This window comes from Leptonotus elevatus, chromosome 1 (assembly GCF_054856555.1).
Source record: "Leptonotus elevatus isolate MCC_2025b chromosome 1, RoL_Lele_1.0, whole genome shotgun sequence".
Classification (NCBI taxonomy): Eukaryota; Metazoa; Chordata; class Actinopteri; order Syngnathiformes; family Syngnathidae; genus Leptonotus; species Leptonotus elevatus.
In genome coordinates this window covers 16,813,573-16,838,291 of record NC_141239.1, presented here as the reverse complement: position 1 = coordinate 16,838,291, position 24,719 = coordinate 16,813,573, and the positions used below count along the sequence as shown (strand labels likewise).

General features: G+C 38.6%; 1 protein-coding gene across 7 annotated transcripts in view; it reads left to right on the top strand.

The window, feature by feature from the left end:
- clcn2a (chloride channel, voltage-sensitive 2a) overlaps positions 1-22,932 on the top strand; it is a 76,473-nt gene extending 53,541 nt beyond the window's left edge. For 4 of the 7 annotated variants that reach the window (XM_086078228.1, XM_086078187.1, XM_086078194.1 and 1 more), the window contains 18 exons: positions 2,047-2,125; positions 2,972-3,097; positions 4,553-4,637; positions 5,471-5,572; positions 7,335-7,437; positions 8,424-8,579; positions 9,528-9,597; positions 9,680-9,790; positions 10,640-10,853; positions 11,757-11,890; positions 13,073-13,299; positions 14,925-15,036; positions 15,100-15,146; positions 16,083-16,145; positions 16,962-17,000; positions 17,069-17,173; positions 17,255-17,341; positions 18,171-22,932. In XM_086078228.1, the coding sequence (XP_085934354.1) occupies positions 2,047-2,125; positions 2,972-3,097; positions 4,553-4,637; positions 5,471-5,572; positions 7,335-7,437; positions 8,424-8,579; positions 9,528-9,597; positions 9,680-9,790; positions 10,640-10,853; positions 11,757-11,890; positions 13,073-13,299; positions 14,925-15,036; positions 15,100-15,146; positions 16,083-16,145; positions 16,962-17,000; positions 17,069-17,173; positions 17,255-17,341; positions 18,171-18,647 (2,337 nt within the window). In that variant the 3' untranslated portion in view covers positions 18,648-22,932. The remainder of the gene's footprint in view (positions 1-2,046; positions 2,126-2,971; positions 3,098-4,552; positions 4,638-5,470; positions 5,573-7,334; positions 7,438-8,423; positions 8,580-9,527; positions 9,598-9,679; positions 9,791-10,639; positions 10,854-11,756; positions 11,891-13,072; positions 13,300-14,924; positions 15,037-15,099; positions 15,147-16,082; positions 16,146-16,961; positions 17,001-17,068; positions 17,174-17,254; positions 17,342-18,170) is intronic. The other 3 variants (XM_086078219.1, XM_086078210.1, XM_086078201.1) reach the window with 3 other exon arrangements.
- The last annotated feature ends 1,787 nt before the right edge of the window (positions 22,933-24,719 follow it).

Genomic DNA, 24,719 nt, shown 5'->3' with positions numbered 1-24,719 from the left:
GTTTAAAAATTATAGATTTTTTATTTTTATTTTTTATTTCATTACATAATCTTTAGTGACTTTCTTTTTATCTTGTACTGGACAATGCGCCATATATTTAAAAAATAATAAAATAAATTAACACTAAAACTAATAAAAACTCAACTAAAACACTCTTGTAAAAATAAAAACTAACAAACCTGCTCTAAAAAACGAATGAAACTAGCTGAATTAAAAATAAGAGCTAACGCCAATGAAAAATCCAAAGTTTTTATGACCTTGCTTACTAGTGAGGACAGATAGCACGCTTGTCCGTCGATCCTTCAGCTGGATATGGACTAAATGCTCAAACGGCTTTCCATACGCCACGTCCATTTGCGGGCATGATAGATGGATGCTTTTCCATTTGTCTGCAGCGTGTCATGCATCCGCGTCGCCCATCGTCGTGCGCAAACGCGTCCTTTCACGATTTCAACATCTCTCATGCGGAACCTCATGCAATGTGGAACGATGACAGCAGCTTTGTAGTGCAGCATTTTGCTTTTCAAACCTGTACGTATTTGCTTGAATGTACAAGGGGTTCCTCAGTTTTAAGACATTCGAGCTTTCATACAATGCATATTTTCAAGAAATTACATTTTCAACATCGATTATAGATTTCCAATTTTTTTTGTTGCAAAGGTTGATGCGTTGTTCTTTGGGGAGCATGATTGAAAAACATGTTATACGTGTTATTTAACCTTTTCATGTGATAAATGTAATAAAGGAGAAAGTGAAGTCAGTGAAAATCACGCTTGACGGAACGTGTAACGAGTGAATGGGCTTAAATTGCTGTCAATGTGCATCGCATCAAGTTAATGGGAATCTTGCAAAAAGCCAGTGGCGGTAATTGGCACGTGCGAAGTGTGCGATCACACGGAGCCGCATGGAGGCGGGGCCGCAGAAATGTTTGATATATTTGTCAAATATATACGTATTTGTAAATTAGACGAGCACACTAACAGCGAAGGAGGGACATTTTTGGAAAGGTGAATACGTGATACATTACAATGTCAATCTTCGGAGTTAGCGCCCCCTGTTGGAGAAATTGAGAATTTCTGTACAAATAAAGGAGTAACACTTTTTTGTTGTTGTTTTGTTTTATGACCTTATAGCCTTTTTTGGTATTTTCTATTTTTAGGTTTCATTGCATGTGCAATAATGACGTTTTATTAGCCTTAATCTGAGCCAGTTCACAGCGAGAACGCAGCCTGTACATAATAGTACACACCTGTAGCAATACGCATTCATTATGACACACGACATATTATTTCATACCTTGCATTCTGTAAATATCGGTACTTTTACAGTATACAGATTTTTTTTAACGATATAATCCCATAAAGAAATGTTCATGTTATTTTTTGCTAATTTGTGGGAAAATGGAGAGTGTTTGTGCCAGCTTACACTGCCATTAGCAATGATGTAGAGGAGGAAGTTGATGGGGTGGGCATTAGAGTGTGTGTGTGGGGGGGGGGGGGGGGGCATGCAAGCTAGCAACGCCACTCCAAACAATATTGACCTTTGCATCACAAATGTTGGAGATGTTATTTGTAAACATTCTAACTGAATAAAATGGGACTACAAATTTTATTTCTTGAAAATATCGTCAGCCTAATAGCATGATTGCCGAAGTCATATATATTTTTTCTTTCTGAAAAACAAGTAAAAACACAACAAAGTCAGCAAACAAGAGGAGTCCAGTTGTCCTGATTCAGCTGAGAATGTTCACAGAAATATAGGGAAAAAATTAAGAAAACCATTTTTGGTAAGCACTTATTTGATATTGCTATTGTGACAGTCATTTTAAAACGACTTGGGCAATTATGCTATAAGGTTAACCATGTATGTATTTTTTGTACATGTCCACACATCAGGGACACCCTTTTTTCAATTACGGTAATTATGATCTTGCATAGACTATGGGATGTTCCAAAATAATTTGGGTTCAGTCATTGCGGTCATAAACCAAGGACTACCTGCATATGTCTTTTTATTTTTGTTGTGTATCTGACGCCGATCGTACAGAACGAGTTGAGAAACACGGAAATGCTATCGGCTGCTTGCGCAGTGGGCGTGGGATGCTGCTTTGCTGCACCTATCGGAGGTAAGATGACATCTATGGAAAGCCGTCTGAACAGTTTTTTCCATATTCTTGATCTCCACTTTAGGGTGCGTGTACTAATAGGGCAATTGTGTCTTACCGGCAATGTTTTTTACACTACTCGTGACACTTTTAGCCTACTAGTATTATGTAATTAATTCAACCTTATTGGTAAATGAATCTGCTTGCACTAGTAACACCACAATGCCAACTAGTAATTTGGCCTCACTAGTAGCGTAGTTGCACTACTAGTGTGCAGAAATGTCATTCAGTAGTGAAAGGCCGTAGTGGTAAATATGTTACTAGTAAGTCAACCGTTCTACTATTAGGTAGTTTAAGGTATGGATCAAAGCATTTCTTTAATATTCTTGATTGTAGCTAAAGGTCCACGTCCTAGTAGGCTCTTGCCATGCCATACCTTGTCAATGTTGGACAGTGGTGTAAAAATAATAATAATAATAATAAAAGAAGCAGAAAAAAACCCAAAAAACATTACTAATAAGACGATAGTTCTACCAGGGGACTGAATTGTTTTACTAGTGAGGACAAAGGGCCTACTAGCACCGGGCCTCAAAATGGATTTATTGAATAATGGCTTAAATGGTCTTCTTTATACAGTACAAGCAATTGAAACCAATATGCTACATAATGAGTATTTTTTTTTTTTTTTAAGTTGGGCTGTTTAGACTCACAATGTCAATGAAACAATTCGCTGACTTCATTAGAAATGCACATTGACCACTACACGTTCGATCAATCTTATACTTTTGCTGTATCAACGATTGCTGTGCGAGAACGTCAGAGGTGTGTGTGTGTGTGTGTGTGTGTATTTGTGTGTGTTCGCCAAAGGGGTGTTGTTCAGCATCGAGGTCACGTCGACGTTTTTCGCCGTGAGGAACTACTGGAGGGGCTTCTTCGCTGCTACCTTCAGTGCCTTCATCTTCCGAGTGCTGGCCGTGTTGAACCAGGAGGAAGGTACGCGAGCGCGAAGAATCAATTCTTATTATCTCGTGAACCATTTGTGTCTGGAACATTGCACGGGCCCTGTTGGTCACGACCGTCAATATTGTTTCAAAACAATCGCTTCTTGTACGATTCCTTTTCGGCATTGATTCTGAAAAAAACCCACACAGAATCAATCATGGACTGTGGCTAAATTAGGCAATCAAAAATATTTAGGACATCTGACGCTGTGAGCAACAACTGGTCTTTTTAAGACTGTGTACCATCGAACAAGGGTTGGAAGAAAAAAAAAGAAGGTGTTTCCTTTACTGAGCCAAAGTACACATCTGCGTCAAAAAGTGGATACACAGGTTAATCAGGATTTTCTTTTTTCTTTCTTTCTTTTTGGTTTTTCTTTCTTTCTATTTATTATTTTAGTTTCAAGCTGTTCAATGCCACTTCCAGCTGAAATGTACTGTCAAACTAAACATAAAACAAACAAAATAATGCATTCTGAAATTAAAACAAACCCATAACTTTGCGTAAAAAAGTCTGCTAGAGTAATGCTGACCCATAATGGAAAACACTGGAGACGGGCTAACGAATACAGTAGCTTTAATATTGCAGTTTTATAACCACTTAAACAACAAATGAGTGGTTCGGGGAACGAATGAATAAATATTCCGGCACAAATGGAAGAGCAACACTTGTAGACTCAGATAATATAACAATACTCACAACTAGCATATATTCCTTATCCTCTGCAAAGAATGTTTTTATGAAGTACAATAACGAGGAAGGCTTTTTAAAGCATAATACAGTTTTTTGGGGGGTGGGGGGCTAAATAATTATAGCTTGATTACATAAATGACATTTGTTGAATAAATAAATACATGCATGAACATTGTTGTGATACAGATAATCATAATCATCGTGGCCATGATCATTGTGATGGGACATTACATAGTGTTTCATTTCTATTGAAACAATTTGTTTTACTTTCTCAATCATTTTTCTTTTACTCACTCTTAGAAAGAGAAAAACATTTTGCACCACTGCAACTCTCTGCCGCCACTATGAATATTATTTGTATATAAAATCGATCTACATGCACGTCCGCATAACACTGTATCCTTGTTAACATTCAGGAAAACAAAAAAAGAAAGATATATAGATCGACATTGTTTTTTTTTAGTCTGTACCAGAAAAGATTTGAAGTGCATCAAAAATAAGAAAGAAAAAAAGAAAAGAAAATGTGAGCACTACAGCCACCTACTGTAGTGGATGTACAATTACACTTTATTCCAGCAAATTGGGGTCTCACGGGGTCACACCTTAATATTGCACAGCCCCCCCACCCCCACTACAGTATTTGAGAAGGTCTGCTTTGGAGTCAAATTGTTTCACCAACTTGAACTGAATTTCATTATAAAGTAGCTGATGTGCGTCGGTCACATTTGTTAACTAAACTCATTTGTTTCCCCTCAGAGACCATCACTGCTCTCTTTAAGACTCGCTTCCGTCTGGACTTCCCCTTCGACCTTCAGGAGCTGCCCGCCTTCGCCATCCTGGGGTGAGTGTTTGCCTTCCGCCGAAGGACGTTTTCCTTCCTTTCAGCGTCCTCATTTGCATTCCTGTCGAGTTGACTGGATTTGTGTTTGATGAGCCGGGCTTGAAATGGACTTTTTTTTCCCCGATGGCTTACTCCATTTTACACAGTTGTCTTTTTCAATACAGTGTTCCTTCATATAATATTAAATTCTCCTTTTTTATGTGTCCGTTTTACAGAAAAATTCAACTTAGAGCAGTCAAATAGTAAGGCACGGCTCAGTGGAAGAGTGGTCATCTCCCAACCGTGAGGTTGTTGGATCGATCCTCTCGTGACCATGTTGAAGTGACCTTGAGCAAGACACTGAACCCCGATTTGCTCCCAGCCGACCACTTGTGTGTGAATGGGTGAATGTGAGACATTGTAAAGCGCTTAGTTAGGTAAGGCACCATATGGTGTAGATGAAAGCGCTATATAAAAAGACGCCCATTTACCATTTACCATGCGGTGTGACTGCAGCATAAAAGACAAGTTTTGTATGTCGGGGAGGAGCTAAGTTTAGCCTGGGTCGTTAGTGAAAGTCAGGAGAGTCTTGTAAATGTAGGTGCATATTTTCTAAAAAGAATCGTTTGTCAGCCATTTGTAATGTAATTAATGTAGTAAGATTCATTTGAAATAGTAGTAAAATGTTTTGGGATTATAGTTTTTTTTGTTTTTTTTTACTAGCAGCAGGGTTCATTCAGTACCAATCCCTGTATACCAATAAATAATAAGAAATAGCAAAACTCATGGGATGAACACAAAGACGAGTCACCGGGTTTCTGGAGTGTCCGATATCATTTGTGTTGTGTTTTTAGGATCGCCTGCGGTTTCGGCGGCGCCCTTTTTGTCTACCTGAACCGGCTCATCGTGGAGTGCATGAGGAAGCAGAAGACCATTAACAAGCTCTTGCTGAGGAAGTAAGTATCTCATCCTTTACACGCAATTGAGTGTCACCCTCACACTAGCCCTCTTAATTGTTTAATCGGCACAAAAGCAGCACGGCGAACAGTATGTCGCCCAGACCCCAGGGATTACTCAGCTTTATCAGAGAGAGAACCTAATTGTTTTCTAACAAGATCGTCAATCAGCGTAACAACATTTTTCAAATTGGGTACCCACGCACTGATTTTAACCATCTTAACTCGGGGTGTCAAAATTAGTGCATTCATTTTGAGTTAATATGAAGTTCCTTTAACGCCACCATTTTTTTTTAACGTGAGATGAATGACCGCCCCTTACTTGGAAAGCCCGTACTGGGAGAATTCCAGTCACAACGCAGCAGACACGTCCACGTCAAAACTCAGCAGTAATAAATGTAATAATAATGCATATATTTTTGGAAACTGGGGTCAAGTTGTATTTTACAATTTTAAAAATGTGCAGAATTTCACAAGTTCTTTCATGTTAAATATTCAATAGCTCTTAATATGAAAAGAAAAACGCACTGACCTGTCACCAATGTCTTACAAATGCAATTATGCCATCTCGGGGCAGAAAAATGACCTGAACACAAATCAATATCACACTCGTTTTTTTTTTACAGTATAGTACATCTTTTTAATTTAAATTCAATTGTATGAAATTACTGTATCAATGGGGGGGGGGGGGGGGGGGGGCAAATCACTCTTGACACAGCACACACCACAGGATAATATTTTAGAGATGCCTGATAATCCGTCCTCTGATTACTTTAATTGGACATTAGTTGATTCTCATCAAAGTCAGCAAAAATCAGATGATCAGATGTCTCTAAAAGATCATCCTGATTGATTATCATGTGGTGTGGGGTGTGTTAAGTGTGAATTTTCCCCAGAATTTTTTTTTAAATCAGGTTGCATATCGTTAATGTTAAACCTGTTCAATATTAATGATGTGTGTGCTAATAAAGTTAGGCCCAACTGTGGGCATGAAACTGCATGATAGCCATCCAAATCAAATACACACATATCGATAATCAGGCCGAATTTAAGCATGTTATCACTTCCGATAAAAATAAGCAACGGCTCGATTATCAGGTGTCTAAAAGATTATCCCAAGTGATTATCCTGTGGTTGTGTTTAGTGATGTTGTTTTCCCTCCCTCCCTGATATGCTCAAAAACCGCTTGGGCTGATAATCGTAAATGTTAAACATGTTCAACATTTGCGATTATGTGAGTGCAGATTTATGTGTGTGCTGTGCTGTGCTAGTCACGTCGAGTACTAAACACCACTTGACTTGACTTATATTATACTTAATTATTATAATTACTTATAATAAGAGCAGTAAGAACGTGTGCCCTTTTTTTTTACTCATCGCGTGGTGTCTCTCACATTTTAAAAATCAGTGAAATGTTCCAAATCGGTATGTGTGCACCCCGTCCACATACGGCAGCCTTGTGCCGACTAGACTTGATTTTTTTAAATATTTTTTCTGAAGTTGCAGGTCCAATTTGGAGTGGCATGAAGAGAAGCCACATTGAAATCGATTGAGGTTTAAATGTGCTGCTGAGGGCTAAAAATTGCGCTCAGTGGCCCCAAATTTGTGCTTAAAATTGGCCTGGCGGCGTTTTAATTGGGTCAGTTAGTCTCACACATCACACAGACGCTATTTGCGGACGCTGCTCCCTCACCACCTGTGCTTGAAAAATAAAAATCTCACCCTGCCTGGATGCTGAGCGGACCCATTAATGACCTCGCAGTCCATCTCTTCCTGTCAGGCGTTTGGCGTATCCGGCGCTTGTCACCCTGCTGGTGTCCACACTCACGTTCCCGCCGGGCTTTGGGCAGTTCATGGCGGGCCAGGTGAGGATGCCGTTCCCCCCCCCCCTTTTGGGGGGTGATTGATTACTAATTTAAAATAACTAAATATCAACTGCACTGACAATTTTACAGACGTTTGTGCTCAACGGCCTAATGTTTGATTTATAAAATGGAAACTTGTTACAAGTCACCGAATAGTAAAAAAAAAAAAAAAAGTAAAATGTTAATAATAATTCCGTCTATAAATTAATAAAATAATATAATTCATTATCCAATTATTCATTAAATACTGTTTTATGAAATAGAGTTAATTAACTCATTACTTAACAGAATTTGTTAAAATGTTACCTGTGTATAAAATAGTTTTTATTGATGCAATATCAATTCATTCCCTTTCTTAATCATTGTAGTTAATTTACATATGCATGAATATAGTTTTTATTTAATTATGAAAAATGCTTTTAATGATCAATAAAAATTCATCCTATTTTTTTTTTTGTTGCTATAATTTAGTTAGAACAAATTAACTAATTATTTAGGAAAACCGATTACAGACATTTAACACGGTTGGAAACTTAAAATGGTTTATTTGATAATAAAATGATAGTGCATCTTTATTTTTTATTTATCAGTTACATTTGTAAATAATCATTTTAATAATATTTTGCCATTCTTCTATGTGAATTTAACAATTATTTAATCAAATCAGTGAATAAAATTGTGTTAAAAATGTTGAAAGTTTAATTTAATAATAAAATAGTTTATTACAATTTTACTAATAATCAATTTATAATACATAAAAATATGAAGAATTAGCAAATTATGTAATCTATTTTTTAAAAAAAATCCCTTACAATCTTCCTATAATAAACACATGAAAAAAAAATTATACATTTTTTTGAATGCCCAATGTTGTCATTATTGGATGTTGTGTTGAATTTGAAGGGCAAAATTGACTTCATTCCATTTGGGATTGAGCCTGTGAGATTACAGAAAATGTGCACCAATGTGTTTGTGACCTCGCTCAGCTGACGCAGCACGAGTCGTTAACGGCGCTGTTCGACAACCGCACGTGGTGCCGCCAAGGTGTGGCCGAGGAGTTCGACTACATCAGCCACCACCACGCCTGGAAGCACCCCCAGGTCAACGTCTTCATCACGCTCATCCTCTTCATCGTCATGAAGGTGCGTTCTAGACAAACTCTTTTATGCCGTTTTTCACAACTTAAAACAGTTCTTATGTCATTTAAAGGGGAACTCAAGGCAAAACTGTTTGCTATAATATGCTACATATTTCCCCCTCTAGTCTAAAGATGGTATTCTGATTAATGTTGCATTTGTGGAATAAGATTTAAGAAGATTAATCCATCTGTTTTCATCCATCTGATATTTTTGCCATTATACCGCCCTCTGCTGTCAACTGAAAATGTTCAGTTGCGAACCACAAATCAAGTTTCAGCGCCCTCAAAAAACACCAACAACATTTTTTGTGACATGTTTGTAATTTAAAAAAAAATAGAGCTGCATTATTATGATTGTACAATCATAATAAACACACACAAATAGCATTTATAAATATTTTAAAGTCATGGTTATTGTCGTGGGGGCTTTGGCCACCAGAGGGCAGAATATCACTTACAGACTTACATCAAGCAGAAGAAGAGAAGTTTTTGGCAGAGGATAGAGAACATGCATTTTGCCTATATGTTTTGTCTGCGTGAGTTGCTTTTGCTCAAATACAAGTTGTTTAAAGGTTCATTTACATTTCACATCTAGTTTTGTTAGCCTGCCTATTGCATTTTGCATTGTGTGTTAGCATTCAGCTAGCGGATTTTCATACGACTATGGTAACGTGGTTTGGATAAATACAGAAAGTAAAAATAAAATTAAGTAAAATAAAAAAGACTAAAAAAAAGTAAAAGAACAAATGTAAAAAATAAAAATAAAATAATAATAATAATATAAAATATATCTAAAAATAATAATCTAAAAATAAATACAATTTTAAAACAAAGTAAAATAAAGATAATTCTTTATTTTACGTTTATTTTGACGGTGAGTGGCAATGAGCTGACATAAACTCTCAATCTGAAAGCGGTTAAAATGTCAAATTTTCCATATGTCCACTCTCAGTTCTGGATGTCGGCCGTGGCCACCACCATGCCCGTCCCATGTGGGGCCTTCATGCCAGTTTTCCTCATTGGTGAGTCCAAGCCTGCATAAATTATTTCTCTTTATAACATCATTTTGAAATACATCATGTTGTGAACGTGTGCGGTTGTTAGGTGCAGCATTTGGCAGGCTGGTTGGGGAGATCATGGCTGCCATGTTTCCTGATGGTATCCATGCCGACGGCAGCGTCTATCCCATAGTTCCCGGCGGTTATGCCGTAGTGGGTGAGCATCTCCAGCATCTTGGAGCTAATTTGGCTTCATAGACAATTTTCAGGAATCACTTCGCAATCTGCTGCCATTTTTATCACTTCATCGCAGCTTATGGGATGTGACTGATTAAAATGGATCCCGCTTAGGTTCAACATTACATCAAAGGCAGACCAGAAAGTGGAAAATGGTTTGTAGATAAAATCACTATGGTCTCGGCACAAGGCTGTCTGTCTTTCCCATTTGACGAAGAAAACGCGTGACTTCCCCGTTTGTGTTAGCCCACCGTATAGAGAGAAATAAATAGATTTCCGCAAAGAGAGAGTGAGGATATTTTGAGAAGCTGTTGGCAATGAGCAAACACCTCATTCACTGCACGGCAACAGAGACTCTCCACACTTTGCTTTCTAGCCGCAGGTACATATGAAATTGTAAATATAGTTGAGTATTATTGCAAAGTATAACATACACTTGTCTTGTATGTACTGTATTTTGACATTTTTGATTGACTAATATCTGCAACATTGCGACACCGTTCCCAAATTTTGAATCTCAGCAAAACCACCAGCTGATAGTCGGCCACTCATGAAAAATAGTAGTCGGTCACGTGGTGTGCAGCAGACATTAAAATAGCAGTTGTTTGAAGATTTATATTGAACCTTCATGCTCATTTCCATTAGCCTGTCAATGGAATTTTATATTATATGTTAGCATAAAGATAACAGATTTTGTTTGACGAAATTACACGGCTTGGTTGTACATTTTGATATACAATATTCTAATTCTAATTATTTTGTTTATGTTTTAGAGTCCAACTTTCTTCATTTTATTTTTTTCTTTCTTATTTTCCCCCTCCTTGGGCAGGTGCTGCGGCGCTGTCCGGGGCCGTCACCCACACCGTGTCCACGGCGGTCATCGTCTTTGAGCTGACCGGTCAGATCTCGCACATCCTGCCCGTGATGATCGCAGTGATCCTGGCCAACGCCGTGGCCCAGTCGCTCCAGCCGTCCCTGTACGATTCCATCATCCGCATCAAGAAGCTGCCCTATCTTCCCGAGTTAGGCATGGGACATCACGAGTGAGTCTCCAGGCTGACTTGTATAAAGTGGCCATTTTGCATTGCTGTTTGGATGTACGGTATCAAACTCCGGTCCTGGAGGGCCGCAGTCCTGCAGGTTTTGGATGTTTCCCTTCTCCAACACAGCTGATATATGATCAGCTCATCAGCAAGATCTTCATAAGCCTGATAATGATCCTTCTGATTGGAATCAGCTAGTGTTGGAAGAGGGAAACCTCCAAAACATGCAGGACTGCGGCCCTCCAGGACCGGAGTTTGACACCTATGCCCTTTGGTTTCCTCGAAAAAGTAGTAAACAATCGGTGGTCACTAAAAAAGTAGTACAGTACAATTTATAAGCCAACTAAGTAGCAAAGTAGAAGTGCAGCAACAACTAATTGATTATCAAATTAATCAATTATTTTGATAATCAACGAATTATTTAGAGACCTTGTTTATATATCCCCTTTACCAGGGTTCAGCAATTTTCGATCGTTTTAAAAGTTTCCACGCACTAGCACACCTGATTCATATAATCAGCTAGTATCAGGTGTGTTGGTAGGCGGAAACATCTAAAACCTGCAGGACTCTGAACCTCGAGGCCCGGAATTGGTGAACCCTGCCCTATACCCTAACTTTCTCACCGGGAAATATTCTCAAATTTCTGCAGTCTTCCAGGAAAAAAATTCCAATAACTAATTAAATGGCTGATTAATTTAAAAAATAGATAATTACTCAAATACAGTAATTATTGTTTTGGGGTCCCTGAATGTTTAAACTACAAAGATATAAATTACAGGACTGTTTTACTTTTGAATTTTAATGAACTTGCAACCGGGCGAAAAATCTGCAAAAAAAAATCATCTGTTTTGAAAAGGGCTAATCTTGTCCGATTCATTGGTCTCTTCCCCTCCCGTGTTGCAGGAAGTATAATATCCGCGTGGAGGACATCATGGTGCGGGATGTGCGCTTCATCACACTCACCTCGTCCTATCGCGAGCTGCAGGAGATGATGCTGAGCGGTCAGCTCAAGACGCTCGCCTTGGTTGAATCTCGAGGTAAGGAAGGATGATAATATTATGCATTTTCTTTTTCTTTTTTCGCAATTTAAATCAGTTGAAGTTGTTTGATAACTTTCGGCAAAATACCCCAGGGATCAAAATACAAATAATGTTGTGTTAGAAGACAACAAAATGTGATGAAATTAATTGATATGTGGCGTTTTGGATGTGATGAGGGTGTGAGGGTGTGATGTCAAACTCATTTTGTTAAATAAATGATACACGACAACTGTACTGATGCACATTTTCTGTAATCTCACAGGCTCAATCCCAAATGGAATGAAGTCAATTGTGCCCTTCAAATTCAACACAACAGCCAATAATGACAACATTGGGCATTCCAAAAAAATAAAAATAATTTTTTTTTTTTAGAAATTACAAAATATTTTTTTCATGTTTTCATTATAAGTAGACTTTAATGGGATAACATTTTAAAAATATTACATAATTGGCTAATTCTTCATATTTTTGTGTATTATATATTGATAATCAGACATCAAGTATAAGACTGTAGTTTATTCAACCATTGTTCAAGTTACTGTAAAAAAAAGCTTAGTAAAGGAAATTGCTTGTCTCTATGTTACTATTTCTACATATTTGGTTGGATTTGTTTACATGTCAACAGTTAAAACCTTAACATGGAGCGAGCAGTGATTGGAAACTTTTCTTTTTTTTAAGTCCAACTTTTACTTGGCAGCCAGAATGTGGACCCGAGCTTTAGGCTCGCATTACTGCTTTAGAGCGTCCCGTTGTTGGCTGTGAGTGCATGCACGACATGCAGAGAAATGCGGGATAGTGGGGAATGGGAGTTTTGTTTTGTTTTGTTTTTTAAGTCCAATTTGACAGCCATAATATGGGCCGTATCTTCTTCAGGCTTTAGAGCGCCTCATTGTTGCAACTTGCAAGTGTGTAAAAGTCCCACAATGACCCATATATGGGATATATTCCAGTCACGGGAGGTTTTAAGTGGGATTATTTTCGAGGCTCAAACATATTGTGTAGCACTTTTTATATATACTTGTTTTGTAAATATTCAAGTTAGACATAATTGTTAACAACTCCCTTCTATGTGGTGTATCAAATTAGACGACGTACAGTATTTATTGTCACTTTCCAGGGACTGTAAATGTTAATGTCATGCAAGCCCACGTGACATCCCCTTGGCCAATTTCCATTCAGACTCCATGATCCTCCTGGGCTCCATCGAGAAGCTTCAGCTGCAGTCTCTGCTCTCGCTGCAGCTGAGTCGCCAGCGCCGCCTGACCCACCTGCGGCAGCTGGTCCTGGACGGCGACGCCAACGACAACCTGACCAGCCTCACCAGTCTGACGAGCGACAGCGCCCCCGCTTCCCCGCGCGACGCCAACGCTCATCAAGGGGTTCGCTTCCTGGTGAGCACCCAAGAGGTGTGGAAGCGAGGGTTCGAGAGTGAGGGCGGGTCCGGGGCGGAGCCTGACTCCTGACACGGGTTGGGGAGTAGACTTAAGACACAGCATGTGAGCTGCATGTAGCAGGAGGTAAAGGCACAGATGGAGCATGTGCAACACAACACGGTGGTGGTAAGTGCTTTGGATTTAAACTAGATATGAAAATTATTTATCACGATTATCATCCCCAAAACGATGGCGATTATCGGTGTGCTTGTCACTTAGACGGGAAATTCACTTTGTTCTCAGCTTGGTATCTTTGTACCACAAGATTAATACAATATCAGTTCCAAGATCGAAACGAATGACAGTGACACATATTTTTATCCTCTTGCCAAGTGAGCTCATCTAAGATTCAAGACTTCAGCGCTGTCTCTTCTTTCTGTAGCTTTGGTCTGTCTTGGACTTTGTCTTGAGATTTACAACATTATGGATGGATGTAAAAACAAAACAAAATAACAAGCATAACTTTGCTGTAAAACCGCTAGCTCAATGCTAACGCGGTCGCATTTTTCAAACCAATTTAGCAAAAAGTCCAATATTCCTGCAGAAAACAAATTACGTCGTGATGAAACTGTTCTTTGCTCGCTTTTACGTCTGTGTTGTAGTGCCCCCAGGTGGCCACGGTGTGCACACCATAAGGAGCAGCACAATGTCCATTGAAGTGATGCAAAAAATGTGCCGAAAACAATTCTTTACATTCTATTTATAATTTTGTAAAGTACAATATTATAGAATTCTATTTTAGTAATTTACACATTACAACCATTTTTGTTGCGTTTTTGGGGAGGCTTAAATGGATGTGTTGCATTTCCATTCACTTCAAAGAGGAAGGATGATTTGAGATACAAGTTTTTGGGTTACGAGGAAGGCCCGCCGGATAAATTGGGCGATATTAGTGCTTTTAAAATGGGCAGAAATCAGGCCTTTTTTTTTACACATTAAACTCAGTCAAAAAAATTAAATATCAGTGTTTCCCATAGATTTGAAATCTACTTGGGTGGGGTGGGGGTGGTGGGGGGATTTTCCCATTCCTGCTACTTGCGTATCCTATAACCTCATGATCCACAAGTGAGTGACAGTGAACTAATGTTACATGCGGTATATCTGGTCACGACACTTTTTTTAATTTTTATATTTTTTATTGATATTTTTGGAAATCTACTAGGGTGGTGGCCACTTTACTTGGGTGGCCCGCCCAAGTCTTAACATGGTGTGGGAAACACAGAATATTCCCTCCACCCAATTATATGTTATTTCTGTTGTAAAGTTGAACAAATACTAAAGGGCAAAGTATTGTAAAATATTTAAATGTTCGACCTGTAATTCATATCTTGACTGTTGCAAGCTCCAAGGGACCAAAAATGAAGTTATTTCATGTATTTTTTTAATTAATTGGCCGGGACCCGGGTTACTTTCATCGTATTGTAAAGTGTTCAAATGTCGTGCCAGTTGACATTAACGCGCTTGTCTTGTATGTCTCTCGTGGTCTGTGCCCTTACCTGTGCTGTCTCCCGTCCATTTGCATGTCCTCCTTTTTCATGTGTGCATGTGCATGTCGTGGGTGTGTGCGTTTCCCTTTTGTTAATTCGTCTTTCGTCCAGATCTCCACAGAGGAGTCGTCCTCCTTCGGTCCGGCCGTCTCCAACGTTCGCCGTCCTCTCAAATCGGCGCTCAAAAGCGCGCCGGCCGTCGGCGACGCCAACACACCTGGTGGTACGTCACGGCCATGCGATTCGCATCAAATGGGAAAATCTGATTGTGTCTTTTCCCTCAAAGGCTCTCAGATGCTTTCCTGTGCTGACCGAGACAAGGAGATGCAAGAGGTGAGAACAAACTGTGGCAGCAACTCACTTGTTCCACATTTAATACATGTAGTAAATGTATCCCATTATTTGCCACAACAGCCCTACTTGAAAGCCTAACCTTACTTTGAAACCCTAACCCCAATTTTAAACCCTATTTTGAAACCTTAAGCCTTCTTTAAAAACCCTGCTCCTGATTTGAAACCCTTACCCCACTTTGAAACACTAATTAAAAAGCTTAATCCTAATTTGAAACCCGAATTTGAAACCCTAGCCCTACTTTGAAACACTAATTTCAAACCGCACTCCTATTTTTAAATTCAAATTTCAAAACTATTTTAAACCCCAATTTGAGATTCTAACCCTGATTTCAAACACCAATTTGAAACCCTACTCATCTTTTAAACCCTAACTTGAAACCCCACTCCAATTTAAAAAAAAAACAATTTGAAACCCTAACCCTACTTTTAAACCCTAATTTGAAATATGATGGTTTACCCTAAGGTTAATTTGAAACCCCAACACTAGTTTAAAACCCCAAAACCCTACATTGAAATCCGAGCCCTAATTCAAACGGTAATCTCAAACCCTAGTTTAAAAACCTACATTGAAATCCTACCCCTACTTTCAAGCCTTAATTTAAAACACTAACTCTCGTTTAAAACCCTACTTTAAAACTTTGAGGTCACACACTGTGGCGCAATTGTGAGCTGTGGGCAGGTCACTTTTGACCGAGTAAGATCGAAGTGAGTTCAGCTTGAAGTGAGCGAATGTCGGAGTGAAGATTTTTGGCTGTTGATATCAGTAGCTTCTTTTTGTTTCCTTCAAGCTGTCAGCAACACTTCCCTCACCGAAGGAGACTTTTTTTCCCCCGCCTCAAACTGTCCTCTGTCCCTCATGTTGTCTTTGTCTTGTCATGCGTCCACTATCCTTTGGACCCTCTTTCCCGATGGAAAGAGCCCGTCCGGGGCGGCCCCTTGTGAAAGAAGGAAGCCCAAACGCGTGAGGATCTCCATGGCGGTAAGATTGTCTTGTCTGTTGCCTGGTAACCGTTGCCTTGCGACACACCCGGCCGGCTACTGGAGGACCAAAGTACTTGTGGCGCATGAGCAAAATGTGCACGCGTGCGTGCGTGTGTGTGTGTATTCTGCAAGATCATTCTGATCATTCCATGATGTCTTTTTTCTTTGAGTTTAGCTTTTAGAAACTTCAATTCATCTTAAAATTCCCCCAAAAACATATTTTACAATTTACAAGTTTCTTATTATTATTCCAGTTCCCTCCAGACCACCCCCGCACCAAGTGGATTCCCCCATATAGAAATACACTATTTGAATACTCCCTAGACATGTTTTTATAGTGTTTATGACCCTTAATTTATTTTTAACAAGCATACATTTTAAATGAATATAAACACATAATATACTGAGAGAGAGCAAGAGCAGTGGAAAAGCAATATTGCACAGTGTAACAAATATTGTTGTTGTTTTTTCAAACAAACTTCATTTATCATCCCATAATATATATCAAAAATCATCCCGAAAATTATAAACAGCTGTTCACTTTTTGTAGACATAAAAAGTGGGATTGTAGAGGATTTGACATTCAGTAATCATCAGCAAAAACTAGGACAATACTTTCTGTTTTAATTCTTCTTCTTTCCAATGTACATCGTGCCAAACAAAATAGCCTGCCGCCAACTACTGGTCAACAGTGGTAATGCGTGCAATAGTTACAAACTGGACCATGAAACTGCAACCAGCGATGGAGGGGGATCGCTTCATTAGTAATAGTATGTTTGTAATGTGAATATAGTATTTCCTTTTGTTTCATCAGGACTCAACTGAAGTAGAAGACTGCATGAGCCCAACTGAGGTGAGACCCAAAGAAACAGAATACTTTTCTAAGTATTGGTAGTACCGATATGTCCTTTCTGGTTTTAGATCGCCGAGTGGCAAGAACAGCAGCTGGACCAGCCGCTAGATTTTAAGAACTCCAAGATCGACCCCGCTCCATTCCAGCTCGTGGAGCAAACCTCGCTTCATAAGGTGAAACCAGCCCACCTAAACTGTGTGGGACCAAGCTCGTTATGTTAACAGCATCATTCCTGTATCTTGTACCCTCTGCAGACCCACACCATCTTCTCTCTTCTGGGTCTGGATCACGCCTACGTGACCAGCATGGGCCGTCTGGTCGGTGTCGTGTCTCTCAAAGAGGTTTGTGCTTCTCTTTGGCTGGCTACACACCTAACGATCTTTAGCATCAAAACCGATTTTTGAGATGCGAGAGTCCCCATACCTACGTAAAAAGGATATTCGACTGGGTAAACGTTTATTGGTTGGGGATGAAAATGTCACCCTTGACCCACACCACACCACAGAATAATCACTCCAGATGATCTTTTAGACATCCCATAAAGTGTGAAAATCTGTACAATGAATCCACTGACACACCTAAGGATTTGCTATCATAAATATTGAACAGGTTTAACATTTACGATTGTCGGATCACCTTTTTAGGCACAATCTGGCCTTTTTGGTGACTTTCATCAGAAGGGAAATAAAAGGCTCAAATGACATTTAGGATTTTCAGTCATAAACATTTAGGGAACAGACTGGGGAGGGAAAATCTTTCTTGACACGCCACGCACCACGAAATAATCACTCAAGGTTATCTCTCGGAGACATCCAATAAAATGTGAAAGACACCACACACAAGGGGAAAAAAATCACTGACAAACCTAAAGATTTGCGATCGTAAATATTGAACAGGTTTAACATTTACGATTTTCGGATCACCTTTTTTAGACACAATCAAATCTTGATCGGAAGGGGATTTAAAATGCTCAAATGACATTTACGACTATCGGCCACAATCACTTCGCGAGCAAATTGGAAAGGAAAAATTAAACACCACACCGCAGGATGATCATTCAGGATAATCTCATACAGAAAACCAATAATTGGGTCCTTTCTGAAAATCGGGCTGCTCGTCAGTATGTGTGTGCCTCAGCCTTGTTGTCATGTGACTAAAACCCCTGTCCAGCTACGTAAGGCCATCGAGGGCTCGGTGACGGTGACCGGCGTGAAAGTGCGCCCCCCGCTGGCCAGTTTCCGCGACAGCGGCAACACCAGCAGCATCTCCGAGGTCACGGAGCTCCACAAGCTGTGCATCCGCCACCGGGGGCTCTCGTTGCCGCGGGAACCCAGACCCCCGGACCAAGTGGAGGACCAGCCGGACGTGGCGTACCAGGATATGCCCGTCGACGTGTCGAACCCGACCGGCCCGGGCGAGGCCGAGCTCCAGGAGAGCCCCTCGTTCACCGAGGACCAATCGGACTTTACTTTTGACTGCAGCCCCTCCCACACCGAGGAGTCCCAGCTGGGTTATGACTTTGAGCCACCGCCGGGACAAATTCCTGAGCCGGACCAAGCGGCACGAGGATGTGTGAGTCCTCTTCTGAGTGGCGACCAATCACAACCAGCGTCGGTGAGACAAATCAGTGACGACCAATCAGAGTGAGGAATGTTGACGTTTCTTCCGTTTGTAGACATGCAGTATCTGTTATGTATAAACTCAGTGGTTCTCAAACTTTTTATCTACGGGTGTCGTTTTGTCACTACAGGTATGTTGAAGCGGGAATTTTTTGTGCGAGTGAGACACTCTTTCTTGCCTGCCCGTTGAAGAACATACTTGATGAATATATTCGTAAACGGTTGGATTTCAGTTGGCAAAAACATTTTAAAAAATTATGACACAACATAATCTATTTCACGTTATTTTGCAGACCTTCAAGCTGCAGCCTGCGGACGCGCCGGCATCCCGAACCCCAGTTTGAGAATCACTGATTTTGCCAATTTACTCCAAGTGCCATCCTTATTTGCACACCAGACCAATAGGGGGCAGCATATGATATTTTGTTATTATACGGGGGATACCTCATGTGGATATGTTTTTTCATAAAGTAGGAATGGGGAACCCGTATGGCATAATATTTAACCTACAAATACGCATAATAAATAATTCAATTTAAAAGGTGAAATTCATACAAAACTGATTTGAAAGTACTTTTCGTTCCCACACAAAAGCTTTTCTTTTTTTTCTTTTAAATCAATTTTCTTAAAATGTCTTGACAGGGTGAACTTTCATCAATTTTTGTTTTCTGTGAGTTATAAAATTCAAGATTATTTTTTTAAATTATGACAAATTGCACTCTGAACATAAACATGTGAGTTTCACTTTTTAAATTAATCTATATTCCAATTTATTACGATGCAGCTGTAGATATTTTTTGGACCAAATGCTTCAAATAGATTGACATTTATGCAACTTGAAATTTTAATAATAGTAAATTCCTACCAGTATAAAAATTGCATGAAAGGAGTTACATCCTTGCATCATATTTACATAAATGGTATGACTTAATTCAGCATAAAAAAAGGTTCCCCACGCCTGCTTCAAATCACTGACATGAACTTTGAAATATATTCCATTAGGTCACACGGCTCATGGATGATGTCATCATCCCCGTAGTCAACCGACGTTGTCTCGGGCCTGTTATGGACGCCACAGGTGGTGCATGTTGATTATGAATGATTGTCGAATCACCAGCCCGCGTCTTTGAATATTTCCTCGTGCGTGTTCTTTCCTTCTGTACAGACAAATGAATCGCGTGCGCCCAAATCGAGAGGAAAGCACATGCAGCTGTTAACTACCTATTCCCCATAATGGGCTCACCTATGACAGCTTCTATATTCCATCGTATACTGTATAGAATACAGTACGTATATATTTGTAAAGCGGTGTTGGCTTATTCATCACCGGATATGCAATAAACAAACAGTAATAATGCGGTAAAAGGGATTTCACAAATTCACCCAGGCTGTCTTCAGTGGACAAACTTATGTTTGTCCACTGAAGATGTTTTAGGGCCACAACGATAAGAACATTACATTATGGCACTAATGTCATATTTTCGAGATTAATGTTGTAATACTGGGAGAAAGTAACCACATTGGGAAAAACAATGGCAAAATTAATGTAATATATTTTTTATTTGTATTACTTTGTGCAATGAATTTAATTATTTTTAAATGCATGGTTTTTTTTCAAAAAGTACAATGTTTTAGCTAAAAAGTTGTCTACTTTTGAGATTAAAGTATTGTTATGAGAGTAAAATATATTATTAAGAAAATAGGATGTTTTTGAGGGGAAAAAAAGTTGTACTTTCAAGATTTAAATTATAATATTGCCATGATAATGCACATTTTCAAGATTAAAAGTCATATTTGAACAAAATTTATCTTTCCATCTAAAAAAAATATTGTGGAAAAAAATCTTTTTTCCCCATCAAAAATTGGCATTCCTCAAATATAGTGACTTTAATCTGAAAAAGATCTATCTTTTTATTTTGGAAAACTATATGACTTTGACTTTATTATGGATTATGGTAATATTACACTAATCTTGAAAATATATTACTTTCTATCTTGAAAATATAAAAATTTATTCTTGGAATATTTTATTTTTTATTTTATTTTTCCTTGGAAATGCACCTCTATCTCAAAAACCTGTTACCTGATTCTGGTATTTGTACGACTTTAATTCAAATGAAATGCAACTTTTTGGGGGGGATAAAACTATGACTAATCTTGAAAATAGATGACTTTTGTCTATAAAGTTGTTTTTCTTCAAAATGACTTTATTGTGTTACTATTAGCACGTTAATCTTGAAAAAAAATTCTCAAATATACAACTTTATTCTGATAATAATAACACTTTTATTGAAAAAAAAAAAGTTTTTCATGAAAATAGAAGCCTATTCTCAATATGACAACTGTTACAACTGTTAAAACTACCAGAATATATATATATATATATATATATATTTATTTATTCTGATAGTTTTACCATGTTTATTGCGCAATTTTACGACTTACAGCAACACTAAGGAACTTTCAGTTTACGTTGATTATGGCGGCGCCATATGGACAAAAGCGGTAATGTTATGCCTGAAGGAAGACCACATTTCCCATGAGGACAAGCGCTATTGCGTTGTTTTTGAGCTCACGCCAGCGAGTGAAAGCCGGGCCAATGTGATCCTTGGCTGTCCTTTTATCCGGGTAGCTTCCCTTTTTCTTTTTTCTTTTTAGTTGTTTTGCAGCTTCTGCCATGTAGGCAATAATCGTGCGTTGACATTTAAATTGACTTCTATGTTTGTAACGAATGGGGAAAGGGGGAAGGGTCATATGCCATAAAGCAGTCAGCACTTTTGTAGTTTTTTGTGTGGCAGTGTTCCTACCATCCTCCTCTTTTTTTTTTGTGCCAGTAAAAATGATACCGACCCCCTCAGGCCATGGCAAAGGTACCATTCAACTAGTTTTAAGTCAATGTTTCATCAGAAGAGTTATGAACATATTTTATTAAGGTTGAAAAGTTCCTTAGTCCTACTTTAAGTCCCTTAATATTACATTGCTTGAAAATATAACACTTCATTTCATAATATTACAAGTCTAAAAAAAATATTTATGTATGACTATTTTCTCTAAAGAATAAATGTTTTCCCCAAAAAAAATATCCAACTTTATTTTGGTAATATTACCACAATCATTTTGAAAATGAAAAACTTTTTGCTTGAGAATATATAACTTTATTCTCGAAATCTTGAAACTTTTCTCATGAAAAATGATTTTAAAAAATCACTAAAATATGAAATTTAATTTCAGTAAAACTATAGCTATAATTTTGAAAGTATGACTTTTTTTCTCAAAATTCCAACATTTTAGGCCTTTATACTAGTAATGTTACTACTGATCGAGGAAAAAATAAGTTTACCCCAAAAATAGATACCGTAAATATAAAATATTCTCTCAATATTTTGACTGATGTTAAAAAAAAAAAATCTGACATATATTTGAGATTTAGCCTAGATAATAGAAAACACTGTTCATGACTTTATCTGGTAATATTAACATTGTAATCTCGAAAATATACCACATAAAATTATAAATTTATAATTTATAAAATCATAACTTTAATTTCATTCTTTTCAGTGTGGCCCTTATACTCCTTTGCGTCTTTGTTGGCCCCTCCCAAAAATCCCCACGGTCTTTTCTCTCTCTCCTTATTACTGACAAAGGCAGCTTTTAAAAGGTCCACCGGGCTGAGCAGACAACTGCCGCTACAAGTACAAGTACAAGTGCAGGACTTGGAATACGCATGAAGCACACTGTAAATATCACTCTGGCTTTCCAGCGGCCGCCACTTGTGGCTTTATAAGGGCATCGACTATATAACGACCGTGTAAACTGCCACCGCATCGCCACACGAACATATGGCGACGTGCACACGATTATATTCTGTGATATGACCAAGAATATACGTCTATAATCCAGCCTGGTTTTGAATGCAGCGTTGACATTATGTAACCAAGAAGCACACAAAATATTGTCGAGTCGCGAATGTGTGTCGCTTCCACATTTTGGAGCCATGTTTTTGTTCTCGTGCGTGTCGACGTGTGCCACGAATCTCTTTGTATCGTAGAATGTGACGTAGTGCTCGGCCTATAAAAGAACACGCACACAATTCAATGTAAGCTGGTTTGCAGCGTATCTAGTTCAGCAATAAGTCTGTAGTACACGGTCTCCCTTTATATGGCCTGGACATGCTTTTGTACATACCACATACATGCAAGTGTAAATAGAGCCAGGATGAATTCAGAGTCAAACAGCCATTGTTCTTTTTCAGACATGAAATATGTTTTTGTACATGAGCCACTGATTTTGGTTTCAGCAAAAAGCACCTTGGGAAGAAAAATCAACTTGTCTCGGCTCTTTTTTTGTCGTCATTTCATTACCGGGCCGGTAGCGTGGTTTATTATGATTCCTTTAGCCAATTATTCTGCTTTTGGGGGCCTCAACACGGCCGAAAAAACCCGCAACAAACATGAGTGAGAATTTTAGGGGTCCCGATCACAATGCCTTTAAACTCACTCAAGTAGTTACCCATGGAAAGTTTGAAAAATTAGCGCCTGACACCTGTTCAATCGGGTGGCGTCTCAAGGACCAGGAAGTCGTCCATTTTGATTTGAAGCAGCCATTTCACATTCTGTGGCACCCCTGAGAAAGTTTGGGAAAAGTAGTAACAAGACAAAGACAAGAAAAATTGAAGAGGAAATTGTTTATCATAACAGGACGTACGAAAAAGTCTTAGGAACTAACACCTCGAATTCAACAGGAAGTCGGCCATTGTACAGTAGTTTGAATCACATATTTTTGGGCCACTTTGGCAATTTTCACCAGTGTGAAAACGTAACCCTCAACACCAGTTTGATAAATTGACACAAAAGTGGATAGACATGTCTAGCGTAACAAGGCACACAAAAAAGCAATAACAAACAAAACCAGTGCCTTAAATTCAACAGAATGTCGGCCATTTTAGTTTGAAGCAGCCATGTCCATATGACCATTTACACACGTTTGAAAAATTGGTAACTGACAGTAGTTTTACCGATTGGCACTAAATTGGGAGGACTTGAAAAGTTTCAAAACCCCATGCATGAAATCGAGCAGGAAGTCAGCCATTTTTGTTTGAAGCGGCCATTTCGGAGTCACTGTAACCATTTATGTGAATTTGAAAAATAAGCTTGTGACACCAGTTTGACCAATCAACATTAAATTTGGTGGACACGTCTTATCAAAACAGGAGACACCAAGAAGTTTCAACGCCCATTGCTCAGTCAACAGGAAGTCGGCCATTTTAGTTTCAAGCAGTTTTGGTCAATTTAACCATTTATATTTGAAAAATTACTAGTCACCGACACTAGTTTAACTGATGAGAACTAAATTGGGAGGACTTGAAAAGTTTCAAAACCCCATGCATGAAATCGAGCAGGAAGTCAGCCATTTTTGTTTGAAGCGGCCATTTCGGAGTCACTGTAACCATTTATGTGAATTTGAAAAATAAGCTTGTGACACCAGTTTGACCAATCAACATTAAATTTGGTGGACACGTCTTATCAAAACAGGAGACACCAAGAAGTTTCAACGCCCATTGCTCAGTCAACAGGAAGTCGGCCATTTTAGTTTCAAGCAGTTTTGGTCAATTTAACCATTTATATTTGAAAAATTACTAGTCACCGACACTAGTTTAACTGATGAGAACTAAATTGGGACGATTTGTCAATCCTATCAGGGCATGTAAAAAAAAAAAAAGTCTCAAAAACCCATTCATGAAGTCCAACAGGAAGTCAGCCATTTTTGTTTGAAGTCACCATTTTGGAGTCAATTTGACCATTTATATAATTTGAAAAATGTCCCCTTAGCACCAAATTGGGTTAGTATGGCTATGATAATGGGATGCATGAAAAAGTCATAAGGACCAATGCCTTAAATCTAACAGGAAGTTGACCATTTTAATTTGAAGAAGACATTTTTGTGTCAATTTGACCATTTACACACATTTGACACACACAAACTGGACATGTCTACCATAACAATATGCATTAAAAAGTCTCAAACCTATGCATGAAATTAATTAGGTAATTATTATAATTGATTATTTATATTTAATATACATATATATTATTTTTTATAT